Source organism: Pristis pectinata, chromosome 19 (assembly GCF_009764475.1).
Source record: "Pristis pectinata isolate sPriPec2 chromosome 19, sPriPec2.1.pri, whole genome shotgun sequence".
NCBI classification, from domain to species: domain Eukaryota; kingdom Metazoa; phylum Chordata; class Chondrichthyes; order Rhinopristiformes; family Pristidae; genus Pristis; species Pristis pectinata.
Window position 1 is genome coordinate 6732352 of NC_067423.1, and position 12423 is coordinate 6744774.

Sequence of the window (12423 nt, forward strand, 5' to 3'; positions counted from 1 at the left end):
CTGCACGTGTGGAATTCAAAACTTTCATCACATCAAAGTCCTTCTCAAAGTCCAAATACACCCTTTTATAGGAAAGCCTTGGTTAAATTGATAAGGGTGCTGAAAAGATTTACGAGAATGTTACTAGGATTAGAGGGCCTGAGTTATAGGGAGAGGTTGGCCAGGCTAACTCTTTATTCCTTGGAATGTGGGAGAATGAGGGGTGACCTTATAGAAATGTTTAAAATTATGAGAGGCATGGGTACGCTGGATGGTAGCAGTCTTTTCTCCAGGGTAGGGAAGTTCAAATCTAGGGGACATGGGTTTAGTATGAGAGGGGAAAGATTGAAAAGGAACCTGAGGGGCAACATTTTCACGCAGAGGGTGGTGAGTATGTGGAAAGAGCTGCCAGAGGAAGTGGTTGAGGCTGGTAATAATAGTATTATTTAAGAAGCATGTGGATAGGTACACAGAGGGGTGGAGATATGGGCTGAACGCAGGAAATTGGGACTAGCTGGGTGGGCACCGTGGTCAGCATGGACTGGTTGGGCCGAAGGGCCTGTATCCACGCTGTATTGCTCTATGACTCCATCTACTGTGTTTCTACTTTTTACTCTGCTAGTTAACAGATTCTTTAAACATGATTTTTTTTTAATCCATGTTGACTCTGCCTAATGCTAGAATTATTTTCTAGGTGTCCTACTACTAATAATACATTGTACTTAATAATAAATACTAAATAATAGTAACCTGACTGCTGAAGTCAGGCTAAGTGGTCTGTAGTTCCCTGTTTTCTCTCTTCCGCCTTTTCTTAAAGAGTGGGATTATATTTGCTACCTTCCAATCCACAGGAAACATTCTCAATCTATGGAATTTTGGAATAACAAACACTGCATCCTTTATACAGCCACCTCTTTCAAAACATTGACTTGCACATCATCAGACTTAGAGGCTCATTGGGTCTTAGATGTGTTAATTTTTCATATACTGTATTTTTAAAATACTAACTTCTTTCAGCTGTGACTTACAAATATAAAATATTTCTTTAATTTATCTGCCATTTCACCATTCGTAGGGCACTACAGCACAGAAACAGGCCCTTCGGCCCATCTAGTCCATGCCAGCCTGGTTTTCTGCCTAGTCCTGTCTACCTCTATGCAGCCATAGCCCTCCATACCTCTCCCATCCATGTACCTATCCAAACGTCTCTTAAATGTTACAATTGAACCCGCATCCACCACTTCTGCTGGCAGCTCGTTCCACACTCGCGCCACCCTCTGAGTGAGGAAGTTCCCCCTCAGATTCCCCTTAAATGTTCCACCTTTCACCCTAAACCTATGACCTCTAGTTCTAGCCTCACCCAACCTGAAGGGAAAAAGCCTGCATGCATTCATCCTATCCATACCCCTCATAATGTTGTACACCTCTATAAGACTGCCCCTCATTCTCCTGCGCTCCAGGGAATAAAGTCCTAACCTATTCAACCTTTCCCTACAACTCAGGTCCTCATGTCCCAGCAACATCTGTGTAAATTTTCTCTGCACTCTTCCCCAATGTAATTTCTCCACATTAACTTTTGCGAATATTTTCCTTTTTACGTTTCCACAGAAAGTTTCCCAGTCTCTTGTTATTCTGTTTCTCATTAGATTACTGTCATATTCTACTTTCCTTTGCCTTACAATTTCTTGGTCCTCTTTTTCTGAAGCTTTCCCATTCCTCCTCTTTTCTGGCAACGTTATAAACCTTTCTTATCATGCCGTATGATCTCTACCTTCTCTTGATTGCACCAGCTGGGTCATCTTTCCAGCTGAACTTTGAGCCTTAAAGGAATATATATTGGTAAATTGGTTTATTATTGTCACATGTACCGAGGTACAGTGGAAAATCTTTGTTTTCCATGCCATCCATACAGATCATTTCACTAAACAGTGCATTGAGGTAGTACAAGGGAAAACAATAACAGAATGCAGAATAAAGTGTTACAGTTACACAGAGAGTGCAGTGCAGGCAGATAATAAGGTGCAAGGCCATAACGAGGTAGATTGTGAGGTCAAGAGTCCATTTTATTGTACTAGGGGACTGTTCAATAGTCTTATAACAGCGGGATAGAAGCTGTCCTTGAGCCTGGTGGTACGTGCTTTCAGGCATTTGCATCTTCTGCCCATTGGGAGGGGGGAGAAGAGAGAATGTCTGGGGCGGGTGGGGTCTTTGATTATGCTGGCTGTTTTACCGAGGCAGCAAGAAGTTATGGGCAAGAAGTGTATTTGCTGTTATTGTGTATTAATTCTTTAAATATTATCTATTGCAGTATACATTTATTGCCATTTCCCAATCTACCCTAGCCTCATACTTTTGTAGTTTTCTTTGTTTAGATTTGACTGATTTCAGATTTAGCTAAATCACTTTCAATCTTTACATAAAATTCTATCATATTATCATCAAAATCTTATTTTGTAGTGTTGAGTATGGTATATTTTGTAGCCATGGCACCAGCAATAACTCTCCATCTCTTCATTAAAGTAATGTTTTCTCATACCATCGGTGGCTTGGTTTACTGTCTCCTGTGAGAGAGTCAATGAACCGTAACATAGATAGATCCATTTAGATCAGAGACAATGGACAAACTCTTATAAAAGAGTTGGCTCTGTTTACACTTCCCGCTGCCTCAGAAAGCAGCCAATATAATCGAGGACCCCTCCCACCCCATCGTTCCTTTTCTCCCCTCTCCTATCAGGCAGAAGATATAAAAGCTTGAAAGCACATACCACCAGACTCAAGGACAGCTTCTATCCCACTGTTTTCAGACTCCTGAACAGACCTCTCACATGCTGAAAGATGAAGTCTTGAACTCTTGATCTCCCAGTCTTGCTCTTTCATTTTATTTGTCTACCTGCATTGCACTTACTCTGTAACTGCAACACTATACATTCTGTTTTCTTTTTACTACCTCCACATAATTATGTATGACGTGATCTGTCTGGATGGCACACAAAACAAAAGCTTTTCACTGTACCTCGGTACATGAGACCATAATATACCAATAAAAGACTCTTAGGAGTAAATCTATGACTTGTAATGAACAAGGAGGCATGGTCTCAGAATACAGGGTGGGTTGTCAAGGATTGAGCAAATGGTCATTGGAATTCCCCACCCACCTGACACCTGTGGCTGCTCAGTCGCTGAATCCAAGGCTGAAGTAATTAGATTTTTGGATATGCATTGAGCTGGCACAATTAGTAGTGTGATTTCTTATCCATCCATCTGGGCAAAGCCACCCCTTATTGCCATTGAGAATTATTGGGTGAGTACCTTCTCAAACTGCTGCCATTCACATGGAGGATATTATCCTGAAAAAGTGTAGCATAGCTGCTTAATGTAGCTTAATGCCTTGCTAGGCAACTTTTAGACATCAATTAAGAGTCAACCATCAATATGTGAACCTGAGGCCACATATTGACCAGACCAGGATACTTATTTCCTTCAGTAACTAATTCTAGTGAACCAGCTGTATTTTTATGATAATTTTTATTATCATCACTACAAGTCATTCCAGACATATGTAATGAACTAAGTTTAAACTCCCCCACTGCCGAGGTGAGATTGAACTCGTGTCTCTGGATCAAATATCCAGGACTTTTCAAGGAAGCAATGAAACAGGAAAAATGGAAGAAGGAAATTAGATAATGAGGTGTAAACGAAACGTGAATTGCAATTACGTAGGATTAATTGAAATATTTTCTTCTCTCACACAGGACTGTGAACGATATAACATTTGTTGGATCTGTGCAGGAAAAGAATTTTGCCAAGAGACTTTATGCAGAAGCAAGAGCTAAAGGAAAAACTGCTGGGATTATTAGGTGAAGCTTCTCTTGCTCTTTACACACCCTGTTTAAGTAATGGATCATTTCCTTGATTAAGTGATGAATTGGAGGTCTGAGGACTTGGGGTTCATCAACTGGATAAACGGTAGCGTCCGTGCCCAACCGTGAGTCTTTCAACCTGTATGTATCACTGATTGATATACCATTCACTAATTTATTGATCGCTTATGTGATTAGGACAAATGGCCCTGAGATGGAAAACTTCAAAGTTGATGTGAATGTCCCTGGAGGAAGCAAAATCAGTTTTGAGCTGCACTGCCAAGAACTGTTACAGCGAAGACTGGGATTTTATGAGCAAATTATTATACTTCAACCAGGAAGCTTGGTGAAGCAATTCCAGGTATGTGAGAAAGTTCTGTATGCAGTGCTGTCAACTCTGTGGATCTCACACTAAATGGGTGGAACATATTATAGGCATACAGGAGGCCTTTCTATGTAACTGTGGATGATCTGTAACTAACTTCTATACCATTCCCTTGGTTAACAACAATCTAAAGTGAACACTTGACCTAGCTTTGATCACTATTTGCATATTCATTAGGATCACTTCCCATTTGAATTCCAAAATCATGGAGTTCATTCCCAGATCCAACACTACCTCCTTAAAATATTGAGCAATACTTTATTCATATTTACAGTACCTGCCTCTTTAATTCAGCATCTATATTTCTGATTGTATCTCTATTAGTGGTGTATTATTGTAATTTGCCTCTATACTGTACATTTCATCAGCTATTCAGCATAAAAAAGATATTGCTGGATATACTCAACAGGTCAAGTAGCATCTGTGGAGACACAAACAGAGTTAATAGTTCAGGTTGAAACCTTTCACCTGAAAGGTATTGTGAACCCTAAAGGTTTATTTTGCTTCCCTCTCCCCGGATGCTATCCGACCTTCTGCACAGATTCATTATTTTCGGTTTTATTTCAGATTTTCAGTCACCACAGCAGTTTGTGTTTGTAATATGATCAGGATTGCTAATTGCTGGTGATGGTGAAAAGTGGTTTGGCTCACACAGAATCACATTGGGATGTTTCATACTGATGATAGCCAAGGGTTCCATAGCACACCTGACCTCTTGCTCCAGCCCTGGAATAACCATCAAGGCCAGTGGCAGTCCATAACTTACTAAGCTGAGGGTCTGGATGCACTTCACACCTGACCCCTCAGCTTTATGCCAGCCTTTTAAATGGAGTTGGTGACTTCAATTAGAAAGACATTCAGCTCTTTATTTTCTGTACATTTATATATTTTTAATTAAACAGCAATAGTTCAATATATTTTTATTTCATTTCTTTTTTCTTAATTTTATTTGTTGACATCAATTTGAATGTGCCTGATGTGTAAAAGCAGTTAAGTGGGCCTTGGGTAGCACAAGCTGTCAGGGATGTGCTGGAGGCAGGACTCAATGCCTTGAGACTTGTTCATCACTCGCAGTCCTCTGTCTTGAACTGGACAGCAGCAGAGCCTGGCCTCAAAGTCTTGGGGAAAGGTCACAGACATTTAGTGTAGCCACAGGGTTAGTGCAGGAAGCAAGCATGGGTGAACAGTCTCTATCAGGGTGGTCCAACCCAATTTGTACTGTTAAATATCCACAATTTCAGGGCTAAACTACTGGAACTAAAGCTCAACTCGTACAGTAGTGCCTGATATTATTATGTGCCTGCAGTTACCTGGATTGCCCTAGTTTTCCTTTAGACACAGGACATGTTCACAGCTAAATATTTCAACCTTGCACTAGTTCCCTGACTACACATTAAGATATCTTTATTAGCCACATGTACATTGAAACACACAGTGAAATGCATTTTTTTGCGTAGTGTTCTGGGGGCAGCCTGCAAGTGTCGCCACGCTTCCGGCACCAACATATCATGCCCACAACCTCCTGACCCGTACGTCTTTAGAATGTGGGAGGAAACCAGAGCACCTGGAGGAAACCCACGCAGACACAGGGAGAACGTACAAACTCTTTACAGACAGCGGCTGGAATTGAACCCGGGTCGCTGGCACTGTAAAGCGTTACGCTAACCACTACACTACCGTGCTATACATTAGCTTTGCAGCAGGAGGCTCATTAAATGCTGGATGGATTCATGTTTGCTATCAGTCATTTGACATTCAGTGCCCAGTGCACCTTGGGGTGGGTGTGTGTGTGTGTGTGTGTGTGTGTGTGTGTGTGTGTGTGTGTGTGTGTGTGTGTGTGTGTGTGTGTGTGTGTGTGTGTGTGTGTGTGTGTGTGAACTGAAAGTGGGAGTCAGAGATGAGCTGGATGTGAGGTTCACTGTCTGCTCCATCACTGGACTCACCATTGAGCCCACTTGCGACACATCTTTCATGCTGTCGAGTGGGCCCAGATGCAAATGGTACTGAATTATAAACACCAACCCCCATTCATTTGGGGTCATTTGAATAAACTGACTGCTAACAAATTGTCGAAATGCGTCTGGGGTCAAAGGCTCACCAAAGCTGTGTTGCACCAACGTCCTTCCACACCTTGCTCCGAGTCCAGGATCGAGACATTGAGGTCAATCAAATTCATGCCTCCAAATGAGGTTAGTACAGACAGAGACAGAAATTTAGGGTGGCAGGGGACCAAGGTGTACAGGTGACTGGCAGAATCATGCTCATTGGTCAGAACGTGCTTACTACAATCGCCACTGATATACCCAACTGCTGTGCACTTACCCATTATGGTCTGCGAGCAAGTGCTGTCCTAGTCCAAAGAAAATATATAAAAAATATTAAATATTGTTAAAACGTTTACATTTTGGTTCATCATCTGACCAATCAATAGGTTATATTAGTCATTCTCAGCTCTGCATTTCTATCTGCTTGCTTCACCCTTTCACCCCTTTGCTTATCAAATATCTATTTACCTTTGCCTTAAACTTAGTCAAAGATTCTACTTCCACCTTCTTATGAGGAAGAGAGCTCCCAAAATTCATGACTAGGGGAGAAAAAATTCACTTCGTCCCGAATCTAAATAGGTGACTCCTCGTTTTTAAATACTGACCCCTAGGTTTAGATTCTTATATTCTTACCCTTCTCCCTCACAACCGCTCCTCTCCATGCAAATGAATGGGCTCACTGTTCCTCTGTCAAGTTTAATCCTTACTGAATGCTGGGGAATTACACCAAGTTCATCTCCAATGCAAAAGGGGAGCTGAGTATCAGCAGTGGATTTTGTCCAGCAGGTTCAGGACAACTGTGTTAATTTAGGAGTCCCAAATGTCCAAATTTCCTGGATTTCCCAACACATTCTGGTCTATTGTGATTCCTCCCAGTTGAGTAGCTAAATGTAGTGGTGCTGGAATGTTATAACCATGCTCAAAAAGTCAGCATTTGCTCTCATTACACAGAGAAAATTACAGGACTTCTACACAAACATACTTGAATGTGGAAGTCACCAAGTGTCCCTCCAAAGGCCCTGCTCTTTTACAGCCTTCCCATTACACTCTCACCCAAATCAACAACTTGATGAAAGTCTCAAGTACTTATTAACAATTTCTGTTGTAAACTACTCTGAATATCTAGCACTTTGTTATATGATGTCTCAGTCAGTTTTTAATCACATATTAAGCCATATTTAATGCCTGGCAAACTCTGATGTTAAACAGCTAATTTCATGTATTGCAATGTCCTCAAATAAATATTTCAAAATACAGGTAGTCCCTGAGAACTGTCTGTAAGCTGATTTCTCCAAAGTCAGAAACAGCGTTTTCTAGAGCTACTGATATATCACTCTACATACACTTGCTATGATTCTTTCATTTCATCAAATAGTCACCTTAACACTATCCATAATTAAAATAAATAAAACTTTTTAAAAATTTTATTTATACAGCACGGTAACAGGCCCTTCCGGCCCAACAAGCCTGTGCCGCCAATTACACCCACGTTAACCTAGTAACCCGTACATCTTTGGAATGTGGGAGGAAACCGGAGCACCTGGAGAAAACCCACGCAGACACAGGGAGAACATACAAACTCCTTACAGACAGCAGCGGGAATTGAACCCGAGCCACTGGCGCTGTAATAGCATTGCGCTAACCATTGCAGGATCAATAACAGGTTTAATATCACTGTCTTGTATGATGTGAAATTTGTTGTTTTGCAATAGAGGTACAGTGTAAAGACATTTTAAAAAACTATAAATTACTAAATAAATAAATAAATAGATGAATGAATGAATGGATAAATAAATAGTGCAAAGAAAAAAGGAACAATGAGATAGAGTTCATGGACTGTTCAGAAAGCTGATGATGGAGGGGAAGAAGCTGTTCCTGAATCGTTGAGTGTTATACTACGGATAGTTGCCATGGACTCGGTGGCCAAGGAGCCTGTTTCCATACTGTATGAATGTACAACTCCATGACTCCAAAATGTAAATCAGTGTCTCCGTGTCGGTGATCCAGAGAAAAAAAACTGTTTCGGTTTCCTGCTTCTGACCTGTGAAGGACATCTGTACATGTACAACTGAGTGTGATACTGCCCACATTTGAATTACTGGACGAAATTGGAAGAGACTTCACCTCCAAAGACAGAGTAGAAAAGGATTTGATATCAACCATTGATCAATCATTCTTTTAAAAAAACAAGGTCTGTGAATTAAAATGCTAATTTTGTTTCTTCCCCCACAGATGCTGTTCGGTCTATTGAATACTTCCAGTTTTTATATCAGATTTCCAGAATTCATAGTACTTTTATTAAAAACATTATCTAAATTTCCCTTAGGTTGATGTCTACATTTTTGAGCCACAAGGTATCACCTACCTTGAAGCGCCTAATAAACTTGGAGCACAGTTTGATGGACTCATCCACATAACAAAAGGGGAGAATAAGGTGAGCAAGAGTCATAACTTCTACTGTGGTTTTCTGGGAGACCGTCGCAGTGTTTGATCTGCCGGAGTGTCACGAACCAGCAACAAAAGAAACACACTGAGCATGATTTAGTGTTAAAAACTATTTTATTAATCACTACTTATGATAATACGTAAAATAAAAGTAAAAATGTTAGTATGTTAGAATTCAAAAATGTTAAACCTCGAACGTTAACCCCAAAACTAAACTCTTCGTGTGTGTGTGTGACAAAGTCCAAAACTCCCAGTTCCTGAATGGTTCTTAAAGTTCAGTTCCGCAAGCCATAAGGTGAAACATGAGCAAGGGCTTCTTCAACAACCACCGTTGTCTGAAGATAAGATGTAGATGTAGAAAAACATAGAGAGAGTACATACGAAATCCAAATGTTCCACGATGGAACCCAAACGACACTTCAGTGTTTACTCGGTAGTGACTTCCTCACCCCGAAAAGCATCCGAACCGTGGTCGTCCACACACAAATACCTGTTTCCTTCTACAGGTCAGCAACAAAGTGAACTCCACCGGATTACTTCCAACTTCCATACATGGATTTCAGTGGCAAACACAGTTATTGTTTCTCATCCATCGATAGAGAAAACAAGCAGGCTGGTGTCTCTCTCCCTTCTCTCTCTCTCTCCTTCTTCTTCTTCTGACTTCTTCAACAACGTCATTACGTCCTTTATCTTCTATTGACGTAAGCATGCCCCACACATACATACACACACACTCTCTATCTTAAAGGGACTTTCACTGAGTCCGTAACACCTCCCACCTAAAAAAAAAATTTTCCCAAGAAAATTTTAACCGCGCATGGAGTTAGTAATGTTAATAATTATCACGCTACACAACTACAGACTATCAGATTAGTATAGATACATGTTTCCCATTTAACATCGGGAAAGACAATCAGCAATCACATTATCTTTGCCTTTAATGTGAGTTATCATGAGATCAAACTCTTGTAAAATTAAACTCCAGTTTAACAGCCTTCTGTTCTTGTTTTTGACTCGGCTCAGAAACACCAATGGGTTATGATCTGTATACACAGTCAATGGTTTCTGAGCGGTGCAAACATATACACTGAAATGTTGCAAGGCTAAAACAAGCGACAGTAATTCTTTCTCTATGGTGGAATAATTCTTTTGATGCTCATTAAATTTCTTTGAAAAGTAAGCTACAGGATGGTCAATATCATCAAGGTCATCCTTCTGCAACAACACAGCTCCTGCAGCTTCATCACTGGCATCTACTGCTAATGAAAATGGCTTTTCAAAGTCAGGTGTTCTGAGCACAGGATGGTAGCATAAAATGGCTTTCAGCTTCTCAAATGCTTCTTGACAAGAATCTGTCCAAACAAACTTTACTCCCTTCTTCTGAAGATTAGTTAGGGGAAGAGCAATATCAGCAAAATTTTTACAAAATTTTCGATAATATCCAACCATTCCCAAAAATCTTCTAACAGTCCTCGTACCTGTGGGAATAGGGAACTCAGATATTGCTTGAACTTTTGCCTGAACAGGAGCTTGCTTGCCTTGACCTACAACATAACCAAGATACGTCACAGTGGCATGGCCAAATTCACTTTTAGCCAAGTTAACTGTAAGGTTAGCCTTGGAAAGTCTTTCAAACAACCTTTCTAACGCAGAGATGTGATCCTCCCATGTATCATTCCCAGTCACTAAGTCGTCAATGTAGGCATCTGTATGTTTTAACCCATGAATCACTGAATTAATCATTCTTTGAAATGTTGCCGGAGCATTTTTCATTCCAAATGGCAAAACATTGTATTCATACAATCCAGAAGGGGTTACAAAGGCTGAAATCTCCCTTCCTCTATCTGTTAATGGAACACACCAGTACCCTTTTAATAGGTCAATCTTTGTAAGAAATTTTGCCTTTCCCACTCTGTCTATGCAATCATCCACCCTAGGAATAGGGTAAGCATCTGACTTTGTTACAGCATTCACTTTCCTGTAAGCTGTGCAAAATCTAACAGTTCCATCAGGTTTAGGTACAATAACACAGGGAGAACTCCAATTTGAAGTAGAATGTCTAATAATATCATTTTCCAACATGTATTTTATTTCCTGATCAACAAGTTTACTTTTTTCCACATTCATTCGATATGGGTGTTGTTTGATTGGTTTTGCATCCCCAACATCAACATCATGGGTAATTATCGATGTTCTGTTTGGAACATCTGGGAACAGATTTTTAAATTTTAAAATTAATTCTCTCATCTGTTGTTTTTGTGAAACTTGTAAATGGTCCAACTTCGTTTCAAGGTTCTCCATGATATTTTGGTTTTTTAGTTTCGATGGAACAATATTTGGTCTAAATTGGCCTTCCTCAACATCAACATCAGGCATTCTAGAAACAACCTTTTCACCATCCACCAAGGCCACAACTGAATCCCTCTCATAATAAGGTTTTAGCATGTTTACATGACAGAGTTGTGTTTTCTTGCGTCTATCTGGTGTTTTGATTATATATGTTAGATCAGTCACTCGAGATTCAATAACATAGGGTCCAGAAAAACGAGATTGCAAGGGATTACTTTGGCTAGGGAAAAATACCAACACCTTTTGCCCCACTGCGAATGTCCTAGGCCGAGCACGTCTATCAAAATATGTCTTCATTCTTATCTGGCTTGTTTTCAAATTCTCTCTCGCTAGCTGGCAGACTCTCTCCAACCGAGTTTTAAATTTTTGGACATAGTCCAACAGACTCAAGTGCACTTCCTCATTAACCCATTGCTCTCTTAACAACTCCAAAGGTCCTCTCACCCTATGTCCAAACACAAGCTCAAACGGACTAAATCCTATTGACTCCTGGATCGATTCTCTAACGGCAAACAAAAGTAAATGGATACCTTCGTCCCAATCCTTGGTGTTTTCAAAGCAATAAGTCTTCAGCATATTTTTGAGAGTAGAATGAAATCTCTCCAGAGCTCCTTGAGATTCTGGGTGATATGCAGATGATACAATCTGCTTTGCTCCCAGCTCATAGACTATTTGTTGAAAAATTTTTGACATAAAATTACTACCTTGATCAGATTGGATTTCTTTTGGCAAACCAAACAAGGTAAAAAATTTTACAAGAGCCTTTGACACCGTCTTGGCCTTAATATTTCTAAGGGGTATTGCCTCTGGAAATCTAGAAGTGGCACACATGATGGTTAACAAATACTGATTTCCAGTCTTAGACTTTGGTAAGGGGCCAACACAGTCCACAATCACCTTCGAAAAGGGTTCACCAAAAGCAGGAATTGGCTTCAAAGGAGCCACAGGGGGTTTTTGATTTGGTTTACCTACCATCTGACATGTGTGGCAGGTTCGACAAAACATCACCACATCTTTTCTCAAACCAGGCCAATAGAATTGTTTCAAGATCTTCCCTACAGTTTTATTCACACCAAAATGACCACCCAAAGGCATACTATGGGCCAGGTTTAAAATCTCATCCCTATAAACTTTTGGAACAACAACCTGATGAATAACTTCCCATTCCTCAGTAACAGGAACATGAGGAGGTCTCCATTTCCTCATTAACACTCCATTTTTGACATAATATCCAGTTGGCACCTTTTCAATCTCCTCACATGAGAGTGCTTTTTCTTTCAATTCTGTCAACTCAGGGTCCTTTGTCTGTTCCACCATAAAATCCTTCCTCGACAAAGACAAATCTTTAAATTCAGGCTCC

At 40.3% G+C, this 12423-nt stretch overlaps 1 protein-coding gene across 1 annotated transcript in view; it reads left to right on the forward strand.

Moving 5' to 3' along the window:
* The window catches only part of itih2 (inter-alpha-trypsin inhibitor heavy chain 2), a 69755-nt gene that overhangs the window by 17008 nt on the left and 40324 nt on the right, over positions 1–12423 (forward strand). Inside the window, exons 5-7 of the mRNA XM_052034087.1 lie at positions 3732–3836; positions 4038–4200; positions 8596–8703. Coding sequence (XP_051890047.1) covers positions 3732–3836; positions 4038–4200; positions 8596–8703 — 376 coding nt within the window. The remainder of the gene's footprint in view (positions 1–3731; positions 3837–4037; positions 4201–8595; positions 8704–12423) is intronic.